General features: G+C 39.8%; 1 protein-coding gene across 2 annotated transcripts in view; it reads left to right on the top strand.

Moving 5' to 3' along the window:
- Nucleotides 1–15,688, top strand: part of GOLM1 (golgi membrane protein 1) — a 32,995-nt gene extending 17,307 nt beyond the window's left edge. Inside the window, exons 5-11 of one of the 2 annotated variants that reach the window (XM_027880711.1) lie at nucleotides 435–489; nucleotides 1,510–1,612; nucleotides 7,844–7,982; nucleotides 10,526–10,655; nucleotides 11,913–12,200; nucleotides 14,885–14,998; nucleotides 15,346–15,688. In XM_027880711.1, coding sequence (XP_027736512.1) covers nucleotides 435–489; nucleotides 1,510–1,612; nucleotides 7,844–7,982; nucleotides 10,526–10,655; nucleotides 11,913–12,200; nucleotides 14,885–14,998; nucleotides 15,346–15,410 — 894 coding nt within the window. In that variant the 3' untranslated portion in view covers nucleotides 15,411–15,688. The remainder of the gene's footprint in view (nucleotides 1–434; nucleotides 490–1,509; nucleotides 1,613–7,843; nucleotides 7,983–10,525; nucleotides 10,656–11,912; nucleotides 12,201–14,884; nucleotides 14,999–15,345) is intronic. The other variant, XM_027880720.1, reaches the window with a different exon arrangement.
- Nucleotides 15,689–18,270: the final 2,582 nt, after the last annotated feature.

Genomic DNA, 18,270 nt, shown 5'->3' with positions numbered 1-18,270 from the left:
TGTATTGATTCCTGAGTGAGAGGGTAATTGATAGTAAGCTGTACTATGCTGTATTCTTCCTTCAAGAGATAAATACAGTAAATTTGACTGTGACTGCCGTTGTGAGATTAAAGTACAATAAAGCAGAAAGCAATTTTAGTATCTTTAACTTCTTTTAAAGTCTTCCTCTTTGCATCTGTACAGTGATATGTTCCCCCTGTCCACACCACTGCCCACCCCCGTGAACACCTTTAGTAGGGAATCTGGGTTAAAATGAATGTTTGCTGTTTGCAATAGTAGATCTCTAAAACAGCTAAAAGTTTTTATTTTACTGTAACAGAGAACTTCACAAAAAACAGTTCATTACAAGTGCTTTGATAGGTGTTGTTTATAATATTAATGGTAATACCAATCCTTTGCAATTAAAACATTGTTTTTTGTTTTGCTTCTTTCAGGCAATACTGCTGAGTAACATCACAGTAAATGATCGATTGATTCAGAATCTGCGAGGTATGTTGTAATACCCCTGTGCATCTCTCTCATACTGTTTTTAGGCACTCTGTTTTTAAGACTTTCATGTTTCTGGGGTTATTTGAGAATGCTGCCTTTCTTCAAGTCATGGGGGTGGTGCAGGAGCTGCAATGATTTAGATACTTCTTCTGCATAGTTCCAGTTTAGTGAAGTGTGAGAATAATCTACCTCGACTATAGAAGGATTTGACCATGTACTACTTCTGACTCTTACTATATGAAATAATACTGAATGAAACTAGATTAATATATTTATACTCTATTCTACCTTTTACAGCATATTCTTGCCTTTCTCCCTGGAGTGTTGGGTCATGCATTTTAGCTCTGGAGGAATTCACAAATGCCTGTATTGAATAAGAAAACTCAGTCTAATTCATTTCTATTCATGTTGGTGCTTCACAGTTGTTACTAGCAATGTATTCCTCAGGAGGTCTGGGAAATGGATTCTGAGCCCTATAAATAAGTAAATATGTTGTGGTGCCACCTGCTGGCACCCTCATGCAGAGCTTTCTATCATGAAGAAAACTCTAAATCACAAGTGCTGCTATTGTTTCTGTTTCTTATTCAGGAATATAGTTGTAAATTGCACGTGATTCAGGGAAGCACTGTAAGCTTGTCTTTAGATGCTGATAAACATGAATACCATTTCTTGCTGTGTTCTGATTATGATTTCATAGACCTAAGGATTTCCTGGGCTGAAACCTAGCAGGGTTTGCAAATCAGAATATTCCTGATGAAGAAAAGTAGGTAAAAAGATATGTTACACTGTTTTTGCTAATATATTTTGCCAAAAGGCTGTTCTTACCCAATCCTGTGAATCCTTGTTGAATAAATTCAACAATCATCTATGCATATGCATACAACATGTAGTTAGCATGACGGATGAATTAATAAATTTAGTGTGCTTAGTATTGATTTGTTGAGATTTTTGTTGTTGTATATGTAGGCATGTGTTTGTCTGAGTGTATTTTACTATGTGTCTTAATCCTGTTTTGATCAGAACACTTGAAAGAGTTACAGGCAGAATATGGAAAGCTGCAGTTGGATGTTTACTGGTTTCAGAAGAACCAGACTAACCTTCAGAGGAAGTTCTCATATGACCTGTAAGTATGTGCTTTATAAAAGATGACTTCCCAAGTTGTAGGTGACTTGGTTATAACCTGGAGTGTTCTTCTGTTAACTATAGTACTGCTGGTAAATGTACATTTTTAAGGAGAAAGTAACATCTGACACATCTTCTAAAATTGCTCAGTTGTGAGAAGAGCATAAACCTTGCAGTGCTTGGCATCTCAGTATCCGCAGGCTTCTCCCACACTTCTTGATGTTTCTTCTGTTGCAGGGGGTCTGAGGTAGCAATATTATCACCTAAGGGTTGGGGGGAAAACTAAAACATGAAGAAGCTAAACTCTGAAGAAGTTTTAATTAAGATAGGGGAGTACCTGATGAGAAGCTGTACCTCACTGAACTGCCAGAGATCTCAGGAGATTTCTGGCATCATATTGATCAGACCATGTATTCTGCATTACAGTTCATACCTAGTCACTTGTTTTTCTTGAGATATCCCACTGAATTATAAAGCATGGATAACTGAACAAAAGTACTTACCAGTATCCTTACCCTAAATACCTATTTCCGGTATTTCTGTGGGTTTCTTCTGTGTTCTTTCTGTTCAATAATATTGTTGTTCTCTCTGCCTGCCTTCTCATTCTGTTTTATCTTTCCTCTAGTGCATAGACAAAAAAAGCAATAGAATTTGCTGTTTGCATGTTCTCATAAAGATTTTCCGTCAAGAAAATTGTTTAGTGATGGGTATTTTTCTGTTGTTTAGCCAGATTTTGTAGGAATAATGACTAAAAGTTGAACATGGCAATCAAATAACTTGAATTCTGCAGGCTAAACTTGAAATACCTATTTTCTTCCTTATTTTCCCCCACCTTAGAATGAAGGATTAATATTACATCTTTTGTGATACTTACTGATTACCAGTTGGTTGTGACTTTTTTTTTTCTTTTTTGGTTATTACTCATTTAATAATGATGACCCAGAATGGATTGTATTAGTGGAGCTGTAATTTAAGACTTCTAACAGAAAAGTAGAAGGAAGTTGGAAACTTCAGTTTGTACCAACCTTTCATTAAGCCACATTGCCTATGTGTCTGTTAAGGTGCTTTTTCCTCTCTACATTTGTTGTGTACCGTGCTTGTTAAGCAACATCTGTTTGCTCTTTAGTTAAGTGACAGACCTGAGACTCATGAACTCCTGTGGATGGTTCTGTGCTAGTCATAGAACCTGTTTGCTGGTGTTTTCCTTTTAAGTCTGAGATCAGCAAGAATGAACGGATCCTTAGGCACCTGTATGTGCTGTACAGTCATGTTCTACAGGACACGTACATCCATGAAGCAATGGATTGATAACGTGCAGGGAAGTGATACAAAGCAAATGTATTGAATCTGGCTTCTGAAAACTCATTTGTTGCCCCTATCTGGTGAAATGTTTTCATTGGTGAAATGTGTTCAGTTCAGTTGGGAAAGTCACTGGCCGAGCATCTCTGCTGGTGGTGGTGTACTATAGGGAATCCCTCTTCATTTGATGGAAGGTCAGGGCTGGCTCAAGGTGAAGAGCTAAGCATGATGCAGTGGTAAAGATGAGTTTGCTTGTGTCAGGGTAGATGTAGAGAGAGGCATGATGAATTAGCGATGTGGGAGGTGCACAGGGACTCAGCTAGCTGCCTCCAGTTGGTCCATTTCCTGCACCATTTCCTGCAATGTCTCCATGGGCGTCCGTAAAGACAATTATCTCAGTCAAGGAGCTATGCTTTCTTCACTTGCTTTGCTCAGTAATACCTAAATGTTTGTTTTCTGTTTCTAGATGTTTATTGTAAGTATACAAGCGAGGAAAATAAACTTTGCACTCAAATTTTTGAGAAATAATTTATAGCTTGGGTAGTGTGCAGCATCACACAGTTCTATCAGGAAAATGTATAAATGTATTTTTAAGATGTTGTGTACCTTTAGGGAGGATGTTGGAATATTAATATTTCACTGTTGTGTTAACTTAAATAACTAAGTTTACATTGTGTTGTGGTAGTTTTAGAAATGGATATTCGATTGTACTTAGTTATGTATGTTCTTCTTTGCTAAATGTTCACTTAATACTATCACTTTAAATGCTTAAAACCAAGCTTTTCCCAATGTGATTATGGGCCTAGAAAAATAAAAAAATATTAAAAAGACTCAAATGTTAGTTTTAATCTGTCTCCCTTCTTCCCCTCAGCATTAAAAATAAAACAACGTGTTGCCTCTCTGTTCATCTGCCTTGCCAGGAGTGGGCGTTAGACCTGATTATGCACTTCTTGCTTTTATCTGGATTTGTATGGATGGAGGCTTTGCACCTTATGTATCAAGTACACTTTACCTGGTGCAAAAATGAAGAGAGTATTATTTGTATAATTGAAAGTGTTATAAAAAGATGACAGATGTCAAATGCCTTTTTTTAATTGTATACATTGTAAATCACCCCTTTTAAACATTCAGATACTGCTCTGTAGAAGACAGTGGTAAAAATAGCTGTGCATGTGAAATGTGTAGGAACAAAGTCTATGAACTTAGGAAAAGACAAAATCATTGTTTTTTTCTTGTATCCAAGTCTTGAAGTTTCATCTTAGCATTTTTTTTGAGCAAGCTTAGCGTTTCCCACACAGAAGTCAGCAGGAGCTATGTGAGCTTACTGGTCTTATGTGCTAAAAAAAGGGGTGCACTTTCCTCAGCAGTCGACTTCATGGGATACTCTTGGTGCACACTGTGTCAAGTGCTGTCTGCTCACAGTAGAGCTTCTTCAGCAAAGGCCAACTGGCACTTTGACCCTTCTCTCCTGCAGCAGCCAGAAAGAAACACTGGACTGATCTTCTGAATACATTTCAATATTCACATGCATTTTGATTCCCAAGAGCTTTGTTTTTTTATGTAATTACTTCTTTGGAAATTTTGCTACTTGTAAAAAGTCTGATTAATTAGTTTGGTATTTGCAGACCTGACAAGTGCAAGAGTGTGAGTGCATGACCAGTTCTTTCTTAGCAGGGTTGAAAGGAGCTGATGATATATGCTTCTGGAGAACAAAGGTGCACTGTTTCTCATGCTGGGGTTTGGCAAATCCGGCAGACCAGGAGGGGAGAGGCTTTACATCTGTCCCCATGCACACAGCACGTCTGTACACGCCAGGTGTGCAGGTTAACACAGACTCATGAAGTATGAGCACAGACAACACCAGTAGCTGCATTTCTCTCCCCTGCGAGTGGCTGTCCACTAGTGCAAAATGTGCTGTGGGTGTGGTCTGGTCAAGCTGTCCCTTCTGAGTCTGTAGTTTAGGCTCCCTCCACCTTTGTGCCTCTGTGATCCTTAGAGCTCATGGAGGTGGGCCTTGGATGGGCTGATGTCTCCTGTGATGGTCCTGGGAGCAGCTGGGGAGGGTATTACTTGGGCTCCTTTCTGTGTGTGCAGGTGAGCTCTTTAGCCCAGAAATTTACTTTATGTAATCTTGCGAGGGAGAAAACATGCCACAGAAACTGAATTTAAGAGCATTGGTTTTGCACAGTTGCAATATGTCATGTTGATCAGATGAGATAGAGAAATAGTGCTGTCCCTGTACTACAGAAGTTGTTGTATGCACGAGTAGAGTATTCAAATCTTCAGAAATCCCTTTTAGAAGAATGGAATTCTGTCACAGATAATAAATTTTAAACAGTGAGCATTTGTCACAGATGTTAAATGAACTTCATTTTCATGTGCAAAGTGGGATGAAAGAGTATTTGTGGAAGGCTGCACTATCTCCAACTTCAGGTTCTCTGTATAATGCATCTTTCTTAAGCTTGCAAAGAGGTACAGACAATTCCGATGTCCTTTAATTTCCTAGAAATTAATGAATGTGTGCATAACTCAAGCCTATGTTGTTTTATTGTCCCTAATGTTCATCAACTTGGGAAGCACTGCTTATTTTGGTGATTTTCCTTGCATTACCATTAGCAAAATGAAACTTTCGAACACTGTCTAGTCAAGAAGAAATGGTAATAAGGATGGTAAATTCATCTGTTCATAGCATAGCTGTCTGCTACTGTTCTTCCTTTCTGGGTGTAAACTACAGAAGGGATTTTTTTGTTTTTGAAAAGTAGGGGTGGAGAAGGGTGAGAGTGCAATAAAAATGAGTGCACATACCCTGAGAATTCCTTTGGGTTAGTTAGTAGTTTATTTGTAGCTTGAGTAACTGGAATGTGCCTGTCTGAACCAACTGCTGCTACACTGAGGGTATTAACACTCATAATAACACTGGTCAGAGCCAGAATCAGCAGAATTTTACCCCCCTTCTGTCTAAGTGAAAGGGAAGAGAAACTTGCAGTGTGTTGACCGTGCTGTTATACAAAGGACACTGAGAGAGATTTTGGATGCAGAAAGATGTGTTTGCAGGATCTTTAGCTGACATAGTTACCTTTGAGTGGGAAGAAAAAAGGAGAGAAAGGAAAAAAGGTTTAAACCCTGCAACAAACTTTCACTGCTACGACCAGTAGAGAAAAGAAACAGTGTGGTCCCCATCCAAAACTCTTGCTCAGGTAGGCATTCGAGGGCAATGGATACTAATGATGATGGTGCTTTTTCACCACATTTGCCCCTAGTGTGATAACTTCTCAGTGGGATCCATTTTAACACACTACTGCTTGCTCTTCTTCACAATGTGATCAAAGCATACTTGGGGTCTGTGATGGTTTGGACTTGGCTCCCTGCCAAATGCCCAACCCCCCAGTAGCAGCCTCCCCCCACTTCCCCCTTCCTTCTTCCCCCAGGGCAAAGGAAAAAAACTATGCAAATTGAAGAACCCGAAAAAATCAAACTAGTTATATATAAATATATATATATATTTTATGTATATTACAGTTAAGATGCTATGTACACGGGAACGGGAATCCAAACACCCCCCCAAAGGGATAGGGAAAGGGGGAAAAGGGACAAAAGGAAACAAAAAGGGACACCGAATAGATATGCGCAATCAAACCCGAGAACTAGCAAAATAACTAGTAAAACAAATCTCACCACGTTCCTTAGAAAGCAGGATTGGCAGACGTGGCCAACACTCTCCAAGCTTCCACGTGGCAGGTCAGTGGATGCTGCAGGCCTCAGCCTTAGATAAGCGAGACCAACGCAGGGACCCACTGTTCCCGAACTCCGGCGGAAGAGAAGAAGAACGAAGGCTGCTTCTCCCCTCTTATTTATACCATGATTTATGTAAAAATCGTATGGAATACTGGGAACACTGCCCCTTCCTTGGTTACAAACTGGTAACCAGGGAAGGCCTAGATTAAAACCACCGCAGGGTCCTATCATGGCTAGTTTATAAGCCTTCTGTCTGTGTGTTACAGGGTAATACTTATCTGCTTTGTTACTCACTAGATCTTGGTCTTATTCTTCCTCTAATATAAGCGGAAAGTTACAAAACAAGTTATGAAGAGAGCGGGAAAGAAAGGGTGGTCTTGGCTCCAATTGCAGCACTTCCCCTGAGACACTGACATAGACAACACTCCTGGGCTTTGCGCAGTATCTCCAGCACAACCACAGAAAGGGAAAAGACCGCCCTGGCAGCTTTAGGAAAAACACTGCAGCAACAGCCCAGGACTTACCTTGGAGGTACAGAGCTGTAAGGGAAAGGCAGGATGCAGAAATGCAAACAGAAGAAGACCCTTGCTGTCACAAAGGTTAAGATGTTAATGGCTCTGTGTAAATATTAAAAGTATGTACAAGATACACTGTGCTTGCATCTTTAGGAAATATCCTTTTGGAACTTGCAGTAGCTACTGATGAACTCCATTTCTGTAAAGTATGTCTTGCAGTGCTGCACTTTGCTGCAATATTGAGAAAGGGTGTTCAGTTTGCTAACAGTAGATCACAACCTGTTTTTTTTTTCAACTAGTACTTCACTATTTTCTTCTTCTTGGCTAAAATCAAATATGAATTTCTATTATTATACTAGAAATGCTTCAAGGATCAAAATTAACTTAACTGAAATTGAGTGGTTAGTGGAAGACGCACAAAAACATCATGTAGCTTGTTGAGCTGGTCAGACAAAAGCAGTTTAAAATAATTTCTCCCAATAGAACTTGGACCACCTGCACTATGAGTTTGTCCTTAGGATGTAGGTTAACACTTTTCCCTACTGACTTCTCAAATGTAAGCTTAGAGAATAGAACTAAGGAAATAATAACATGTTTAAAAAAAAAAAATTAAATAATTTTACAAAAGAACATTTCAGAAGAGTGTGGATGAAAGTTAACTGTCTTATTTGTGTTTTCTGCAGGTCACAGTGCATCAACCAGATGAAAGAATTAAAAGAACAATGTGAAGAAAGGATAGATGAACTTACAAAAAAAGGCAGTGATGTACCACAAATCAAAGAAAACAAAGAATTATCAGAAGATTCAAAAAAATATAGCCAGGTATTGTTTGGATAATTTCTAGAAAATATTTTTCTTCGCAATTTTTAAGTATTCCTCCACCTTTCTGCTGTCTCCAACTAACATTAGCCCAGCTCAGTAAGTTTTGTTCTGCTTCAGCATTTGTTGAATCTTTATGATCTGTGGGAAACGGTGCAATCCAAGGACACCCCTTCAGTGAAGAAATTTTTCCTAATATCCAATCTAAACTTTCTCTGGTGCAACTTGGGGCCATTTCCTGTTGTCCTGTCACTTGTTACCTGGGAGAAGAAGCCACCGCCCACCTTGGTGCAGCCTCCTTTCCAGGGAGTTGTAGAGAGCTTGATGGCTGGGAGAGCATCAGATTCCCATGACTGTGGAAGTCAGCAGACAGCGGTTTGGAGCAATCAACTGTGGCTTCTTTGTCCTGCTGCAGTTACTGATGCAGGGCTGCCAGGCAGGTAACCCCAAGCAGGCCTCATCATACCTGAGCTTAACTTTTCTTTTTACTTCTTCTTCCTCTCAAGTCTTTCTCTCTGGTCCTTCTCATAAACTCCTCTACAAACAGCTCAACTCTGCTCTTTCCCCACTGGTTCCTGGGTTTGCACTCTCATTTGGTGTTTTTGAGATGACAGTAGGGGGAAGAATAACCCTATATGTCAACTCAGGCAGGGTCCTGACTGCTTGAGCAGTGACTGTGAAGAGGAGAGCCTGGGTACTACAAGGGATGCCTCGTGTGCCAGTGGTGCAAAGTCAACAGTGTGTATGGGGTTGCATTAGGAGAACCATGGCCACCCCATCTTTTTAAACCTCTTTGACCTCCATTCAACCCTAGAAATGTGCTGTAGTTGGACAATCGCCATTCTCTACAGCACCAGATTCCCTTCCTAGAGGATGGGTGTTTTCACTGTGTGAAAGCCCAGGGTACATCCCTCGGTTCACTGACTAGCTTTCATTTTCACCAAGAACTAATGGCCAGTCTCTTCGCGAATGAAGAACCGGGGAAGGTCTTTCCACCTTCCAGCCTGCGCATTGGATTTTTTAGGTGAGACACAGTGTGTGCGGAACTGAGCCCACCCTTTAATCCTAAGGTTCATCTGCCGGGGCCAAGCACGCTTGGACGGTGGCAGCGAGGTCCTCAGGACGTAGATGGATTGCCTTATGGGCTAACGAGCTCCATCCGCCCGGGGAGGGGCCCCGACCGGGAATCGAACCCGGGTCTCTGCAGTGACAGTGCAGTGTCTTTTCCCCTAGACCACCGGTGAATTGTTAGTCAAATCCTACGTTTCTCAAAAAGTCTGAGCTTTTCAGTCCTAAACACATAGAGAAGCCTCTTCGGAGGAAGAGCCCAGGCTGAAAGTAATGCACTGGGGACATCCTGTTTTATTACAGAGATCCTTCTGAGCCAGTGTTAGGCACACAACAGAGCCATCAGGGTAGGAGGTGACACAAGGATGGTGCATGACTCAAAGGTAGTAAAGCAAATGCAAAAATTTTGTAGAAACTTAATAACCATAAATGACAACAACCAAAGCCATAATAATTATAATGATATTGAAACAAACAAATTTAATACAAACAAACAAACTCCCCTCCCTCGGCCCCCTGCCAAAACACTTTATTCAGATAATCTGGGAGTCGTTTATGGAGAGAGGTGGTAATCTTATTGCTGTGGAAAACATATGAGGACTCACTCTCTTAATGGCACCCTCAAGCTCCCAGTTCCCTATGCTGTAGATAAGTGGATCCACTTGATGGAGACACCACAAAGCACAAGACTATCAACCAGGAGATCTAGGGATGGGGAGGAGATGGAAGGGGACCTCAGGTATGCAAACAGGCCAGCACTGACATACAGGGAGACCATGGCCATGTGAGGAAGGCCAATGCCAATGTGAGTAAAAGTAGTACATGGAATTTTAATTGCTAAATTGGGAGATCTTCAAGATTGTGTGTATCTTAGCCTTAGTCTTAAGTGGTTCAGATGGTGAGAGTGGTCTACTGCCAGAACTGAATACAATCTTAAGCAAGCCCTATTATATTAAACAGGTACCATTGTCTAATTGGTTAATTTACATTTTTTTTCTTAATCCTGCATTCAACATAGTTACAGAGCAGTTTCATACAAGCCTTACTTAACTGAAATTTTATTATGTCCAAACACAGTTTTCCTGCCAATAGATTACTAATAGTAGTTAATGCCATCTGTTTTTTTTTTTTCCTCTGCTGACCCTGACACAGTAACAGGGTAACAGTGGATAAATGTGGGGTGTTACAGGTCTGTGACGCTCGGAGAGTAATTGACAGCAGTAAGCTCATTCCTACCTGCAGTTAAAGAAGGTCTCTTAAAACTCTCCTGATGTGTCATGCTGTTACACAGAAACATTACTGCATATTCAAGGTTGTGTAGTACTTCCATTCCCAATAAAAAATTTCAGTGCAAATATTTCCAACTGTGTTGGGATTTTTTTCCCCCCACTGAATTCTTACCTATGTTCCACTTCCCCTTCCAAATCCAGGAGCAGTTACATAGACCAATGCTTATCTTGTGTGCATTCACTTTATAGGTCAATATTCAGCTGCCAGCCTTGAAGCAAACCGAGGTCAAGCATGCTGACTTGGAACAGCAGAAACCCAGTGAAGATGTACCTAAAGTAGTACCTACACTAAGACAGACAGACTTGATGCAGGCTAAAGGTGAGATGGACATCATTGTCTTACTAACAACTGGTTAAGAACAGTTGCAATTTAATTGAACATTTAAAAACATTTTTGTTCACAAGATCAAGATGGAAAAAAGTGACACCAAAAGTTGGAACTTTAAGTAGTTTTTCAGTCTTGGAGAGGCACTACTGAAGCATTTTTATTGCTAGCATTTCTACCGGTTCAGTTTTGTTGTAATTGACATGTTGCATTTAAAGAAAAATACAAATATTTGCAACTCTGGAGTCATATTTCTCATGCAATATGGAGAAAATACCCTACACTTTTGGAAGGAATGATTTTCAAGAACACTTAAAATCTTCCTGCTTAGTAAGTTTGACACATCCAGCCTGCTTTTCCTCCCTATGGAATAGCTAAAAGTTAGGCTTAGAACAAACACACATACATGCTTCCCACTTGTTGTGACTGAGCAAAATGCAATAAGGAAAGTAATAAGAGGAGATCTGGTTAGTTAACCTAATGGTTTAGTTAACTTAATGGTTACTTTTGGTACTAAACTTCAGAAACTGTTAATTTGAATGAATGTATCTTTAGGCGTCCATCTTGCACAGTACTGTAGTAGAAATTTGATTCCCTATTTAATTATTCTTACATGCTATTTTAAATTACAAACTTGTCCACATGCAACTCCCATTTTAGAGAGCTAGCAACTGAAGACAACATTTACATACAGTTTATTTGGGCAAATTTTATCTTTTTTTTTTAGTTAAAAATGCAGATACACAGGGAAAAAGGTAAGTTAACGTCTGCCAAAAATGATAGCATTCCTGCACTTCCTCTTCATATTTAAGAGTAAGAGCAGCCGTGGTTTACTTACAAGCTGCCTGTGACTGCTTTGTCCTGAGCTACTTTTAAATACCAAATCAATTTTATTGTTTGTAACAAAATGTGACACACATAAACCTCACATTTATATAGCACACTGCAATTTTTATTTAAACTGCTTCATTTCATTTTCCCAAGTTATTAACCACACCCCCCGAAATTTTAAAGACGTAGAGGGATGAATCTGATGACAGTAAACAAAGTCTCCTCCTTTAGCTGTTCCCGGTAGGAAAAACATGAATTATTTTCTTTTTATCTTTGGAACTGAGGTGGTTGAAAGATATTATTTCAGAGGAAAAACAAGAATTGAATGAGAAATATAAAGCAATATTTATTAAAGCTTTTTAACTTGTGCCACCACTGAGAGGCATTATTTTTTTCACTCAGAATTTTTGTTTTTTTCAGAAAGAATAGATGGCCCAGCTGACATCAGAAAACAGGAGCCTAAGGCAGAAGAGGAGCAGCTTTTTAGTCAATTGAAAAAACCACAAGACTCCCTCAAAGCTGCTGCAAGTCACAAGGAGATGCTACCTGAATCAGAGAAGGAGCCAAATCCATCTGAAAAAGAAAAACATGTAGCTGGGCAAGATGCGTTACAGCCAGCACCAGAGCAGGCTGCCAGTGAGGAAATTGAGAGGGAACAGCTCCTAAATTACGATGCTAAGCAGGATGACTTGTCCCCAGGAAGGGCCGGTTCGTACCATGTTAAGAACAATATTGATAAGAACAGTAAAGAAATGAAACTGTGAACTAGGGCATGATTTCTGCAACAGCAGTGGCAGCTGGCCAGACTTGAGTACAAGTTTTCACAAAGGTCAGTGTGATACATGAAAGGTGTCAGTCAACAGCGGTCTCCTGCAGTCCCTGGGTGAAAACAGAGGTTTCTGTTAGTGCAACATGGAGCTATCAGGCTGGACTCCTCTGCATCTCCACAACAGCCTTAATGGCTTTCTCTCCATTAGGCTGTACAAGGCATTTGGGGAAATTAGCCCCCAAATGTTTTGGTACTGGGGCTTCTTAAGAGTATGATGCATTTGAAAAAGATGAGATGTTAACCATTCAAAGCACTGATGAGTAGAGAGTTATGTGTGGATGTTTTGCAATTAGTCTTTTTACAGTGCAAATGCTAATGCTAGCTATCAGTATTTCAAAATAAGATACGTGACTAAAACTCTAAGACTTCAAATATCTGAAGTTTATGGCTGTGAGTCTGCAAAAACATGGATCAGATGTTGTAAAGGTGCTGGTTTCCGGCATCTACCATGTGGCCTTGAAACACATCTGCATGGCACGGAGCAGCAGAGTACTGATGTTGTATCTAAACCTGACAAGTATCTAGACATAGCTCTCTGTCTTGAGGGATTTGGTCTCAGATGGACTCAGTAGCCCAGAGTAACCAAAACAGGAAACCTTATGGCAGTCGCCGCAGGAATTGATGCCCACAAAAAATGCTGTTTATGGTTTTCTAGTGAAGACATTCTTAGAATTGTGAGTTATGAATGAGTGTTAACATTGTTGCTAAACTGGCAGGGATAAAAAGTCCCTGATAAACTAATGGCATAAACTAGTGTGATGGTTTGGACCTGGCTCCCTGCCAAAATGCCCAAACCCTCAGCAGCAATTCCCCTCCACACTTCCCCCTCCCTTCTTCCCCCAGGGCAAAGAACTATGCAAATTGAAGAACCCGAAATCAAGTTAGTTATACAACAATATATATTTTATGTACATTACAGTTATATACAGTTAAGATGCTAGGTGCACAGCAAAAGGGAATCCAAACACCCCCCGAAGGGATAGGGAAAGGGGAACAAGGAACAAAAGGGGACAAAAAGGAACACCGAGCAGATATGCGCAATCAAACCCAAGAACTAGTAAAATAACTAGTAAAATAAATCTCACCACGTCCCTTAGAAAAGCAGGACTGGCAGACACGGCCAGCACTCTCCAATCCTCCACGTGTCAGTCCAGCGGTCGCTGCAGGCCTCAGCCTTAGATAAGCGAGACCAACACAAGGACCCACTGTTCCCAAACCTCGCCGGAAGAGAAGAAAGAGAGCGAAGGCTTCTCCTCTCTTCTTATTTATACCCCGATTTACGTAAAAATCATATGGAATACTGGGAACACTGCCCCTTCCTTGGTTACAGACTGGTCACCAAGGAAGGCCTAGATTAAAACTACCACAACTAGTATTTTTCCAACTGTACAAAAAGATGCTGGCCAGAGTATCTCAAAGAGATGTAATTAAAAGTCACCTAAACTGCTGCCATTTTAACAGAAATAAATAGCAAAAAGATTAGGTTAAGAAATCATCCAACAATTAGTGGAAGGAAAAGCTCTGCCATGCAGCCTGTGAAAGGTCTGCATTTCTGCGAGCAAAAAAACCTAGCAGTATGTTCTTGAGGCTGATTGTTCAACAAAAATACCATACTTACTGCACAGGTTCCTTGTAGCCAAAGGAGCCCTAAGAAATACTTCTTCATTATTCTCTGTGCATCCTCTGTCTTCCAGAAAGAGCTGCTTCTGAGAGTTTGACAGCTTCAGGTCTGTTTGATGTGGTGGTCTGAATATGGCTTAAAGCTTAAATTTTCAAGCCACTTACTAACTGCAGGGCTTGGCTTAAGAATATTTTGAACCAGAAGCTATAATCTATCTTGAGTGGAGCATGTTTATACCTCTTGTGGGATATGCTTATACCTCTCTGCTGTTATGGTTTTTTTCTGGCTGATTACTTGAAAAATAAGGATAGTAGTATGGCAATCAGAAATAATGTTTCCATTTACTTTTGAGTGCTCTGTCTAAAGGAATCTGAAGATAGTCAATAAAAGTTGTTAGAGATGAGTTAATGACGAAGTGAAGAAAAATCTCTTCTAGGAAAGAAGAGGTATGTCAGGTTAGCACATCAAAATACTCTCTTTTCTTATTCACAGCTATATTCACAGCTTTTCCCTTGCTGGACAAACTAAAACAAAAAGGGCAGAAGCTGAGACGTTTTGGTGGTAGTGGCAATACATTTAAAAGCAACATCACAGTCAAGTTTGCAGCACTGGCTTCAGGTTTTGCTCTTCCTTAGGCTGTCCTTTAATGTATTCTGAAATTGTTCAATGCTTTTTCTTTCTGTCTGAGTGCTGGCTGAACTTTATTGCATTTTCCAAATCCCAAAAGATTCTGGCTTTTATCTGGTTCTTTAGACAAGATTTACAGCAAAAGTTGCTCTGAAACTTAACACTTCAAAATGAAAAATAATATGAAAACCTACTCTGAACAGCAGTTTATTCAGCAGCAAAGTAAATTACATGGAAGATGATTACAGTCACTGTTTCTCTGTGCAATGACCTTATGGTGTAGCATAAAACTACTTCATTTTAAACTTTTTTCAGACAAACAGGAACATGAAGCAATGAACCAGGACAAGGATGTTGATTACAATTTAGATGAGAATGAAGCTGAATCAGAAACAGACAAGCAAGCAGCACTTGCAGGGATTGAAAATGGTAAAAAAAGAAAAAAACTTATTTAAAGCCAAATACCATGTGCTGAAAATTTTAAGATGGTTTTTTGCATAGTATTCTGTAGTAAGATATGCCTAGCTAATTTCTGTTTGTTCTTTGAGCTTTCCCTCATGTTGATAGTGTGATTTATTTTCTGTATAGTGTCACTGAAGCTGCTCTTTAATGGGAAGCATGGGGCTGTGGTATCTGTAACTTTACTGTATTATACAGTATTTAGTAGTCTTTACAAAATTTCTCCTGTTGTTTTCTACATAGAAGAACTTTCTTTATGAAGAACTATTATTTCTGCCTCTTAAAAGAGATTTCTGTACCTTTTTTATCCTCATTAGTTCAAAACCCTGAAGATATGAAGAACCACTTATCTGACCATGGTGAAGGACAGCAGAAGTTGTGAACAGACGAGGTTCATGATGCAGCTTAGTCACCTCTTCATCTAAATGCAGTAATGATGAGAGCAAAAGGATCTGAGAATGTTTTGATTACCTTCTCAAGGCTTGAATAAGGGCCCAAAGGAAGTAGTATCTTCTTGTGAAGTTTTAGTACTGTTTTCAGTGGGAAAAAAGTATTCTGAAATCACTTTAGAGGTCAAAGCAGTTGACCTCTGCACTGACTCTCTCCTTCCTACCGATTATAAAATTGAAATCAACTAGCAATAAATGTAGTAACTTTGAAGTTGGATAGTCTTACTGCAGTAGTGGTATATGTGGATTGTTGGTACATAAGGAACAGTCCTCTGCCAAGGATGGATCTCTCCCCTGATCAATGCACAACAGAGAAATACCCAGCCTAGTTTTAGGAACTTAAGAGGAGCTATGCCACCAAACATGGGAAGGATGAAAAACAGTCCATCTACTCTTGTGCCTATTCTGGCACTTCTTTACTGCAACATAAATATACTCAGAAAGCAGAATGATATATTTTACCTGGGCCTTCTGAATTAAATTTCTATTTGCACTCTCTGGATGAGGTCTTAGCTTCGAAGTTAAAAAAAAATTCAAAACAATTCTGACAATAGTGCCTTCTTTTTAAGAGATTACCCAGGAATATTTTTCTCAAAGCTTTGTGGACTCTTGTTCACAAGTTCAGTACTACAGTATGATTCAGTTACCACTAACTTGCACATTAAAATGCACAATAAAAATTCAAACTCACAAACTTTCCGTGACAGAAGTCCTCTGAAATGGTGTGCTACAAGCACCCTTTACTCCACCCAGCCACTATCTTCTGCTAAAACATAGGAAGGCAAACACTTGCCTTGTAGAACAGCAGTCATCTCAGCTGTTCACCATGAATATTCTTCTGTGCTGGACTTTTGAAGGAGGTAAACCAGACTAAGCATTTAGAAGACCTGGCAGTGACTCCTACAGATGAAGCTGTAGTCCTTGTAAAGTCCTGTGTTATTCACAATCTGTCATCTTGTTAATGTTCATGTCTTGTCTTTTCTGTCATTTGTTCAATGTAAATTAGAAACTAGTTTGCTTGCAGTAAGCTAGAAATATCCCCTACTTACCACTAGGACACCTTTTACTGCATGTCTGTTGCCAGCTGTTTTGAAGAATTTTTGTATTTGTGTCTGTACCCAAGACCAACATCTGTGTTTAGAGCAATTTTTTGAGCATGAACCAACCTCTGAGACAGCAGACAGCCATGACTAACTTGCCAACCAGCAATTCCATTTCAGAATACAGAAATTTGCCTTTACTTTCCCTTTCATTTTGTAACTAACTCCTTTTGTGATGTGTCATTCTTCAGTATACTGCTTTACAACTCCTGAACCTTAAGATAAAATGAAATATGCAACTGGAAGGTTGACTCTTTTGTGTATGGAAAAAGTATTAGTTCTCATCAAGTGAAGGTCAGAGCTTAAGTCAAATGGAGCCTATTAGGCCTAAACACAGAAACAGTTCACTGAGTTTTTCACCATCTAAGTCAGACTTAACTGGTCTGGGCTACTACAGTCAACACAGCAGGGAAAAACAAATGCTTGTAAGCAGAAGAGAAGAGGTATGAGCATCTGTTCTGGTATTGGGAATCTTGCATTATTGGGATTTTTCTTTTGTTGCAAATAATGGCATGTTTTAACATCAAAGTGTTTACCCATATTCTGGCTAAATTAGCCATCTTCTCAGCATTTTCATAGGACTTTATCTGTAAACAGTTATGCCTCTCAGATTAAGTTGATCAGGAATTTAATACTGATTGTTAAAAAGCATATGTTCTACGAGTGAAAAACACAAAAACACTGCATTCAAGTTGAATTAATAGCTTTACTATTATCAAGTTAAAAACCCCAAAGAAAAACTACTTAGAGTAATTAGTATATTGCCAGAGACTTCTTTCTTAAAACTGTTTTAGCTGTATTTCTGTACATTTTTGGGTTTCTCCAAGCCACTGGGACACTGTCCTGCATAAACAAGACCACCTTTGTACAAGGCACACTTGAAAACCTGTGAAAACCTGCATAAAAGCAATGTTCAAAAGCATGAAGGACTACGATTTTATTTGCAATGGCTTCAAGTGCTACAGGAATATAACTAGGGTGATATTACTTCTTTTCTGTGATCATCTTGGCATTAAATTAACACATCCTTGATTTTTTTTTTTTAACTAAGCCTGAGTCCTTTTAAGTAAGCATTTTAAAATTAAAATAATCTTGTCTAATGTGTATTTGCCTTATTTTGTACAGTTCATCCTCTTCTAGTTTTAGTGAAAATGGGAAGGATGATTATTGCTGTTTTCTTAGTTCCATAATCCTCTCAAGTCTATGAAACCAGATGGGATCCATCCTAGGGTGATAAGAGAGCTAGGGGAAAAGCTTGCCAAGCCGCTCTCTATCATTTACCAACAGTCCTGGCTCACTAGGGAGGTCCCAGATGTGGCAAATGTCACACCCATCCACAAAAAGGGCTGCAAGGAGAACTCAGGAAACTACAGGCCTGTCAGCTTGACGTTGTTGCCTGGCAAGGTTACGGAGCAGATTATCCTAGGTGCAATCACACAGCACCTACAGGATGGACAAGGGATCAGAATCAGCCAGCACAGGCTTAGGAGGGGCAGGTCCTGTCTGACCAACCTGATCTCCTTTTACGATCAGGTGACCCACCTGGTGGATGAGGGGAAGGCTGTGGATGTGTCTATCTGGACTTCAGCAAAGCCTTTGACACTGTCTCCCATAATATACTCCTGGAAAAGCTGCAGCCCATGGCTTGGACAGGGGCACTCTGTGCTGGGTCAGGAACTGGCTGGAGGGCCGG

This window comes from Empidonax traillii, unplaced genomic scaffold, assembly GCF_003031625.1.
Source record: "Empidonax traillii isolate 1590-97213 ecotype Southwest subspecies unplaced genomic scaffold, ASM303162v1 scaffold6:size4315531, whole genome shotgun sequence".
In the NCBI taxonomy this organism is placed as follows: domain Eukaryota; kingdom Metazoa; phylum Chordata; class Aves; order Passeriformes; family Tyrannidae; genus Empidonax; species Empidonax traillii.
The sequence above is the reverse complement of the archived record's forward strand: the minus strand, read 5'-3'. Positions and strand labels throughout refer to the sequence as shown.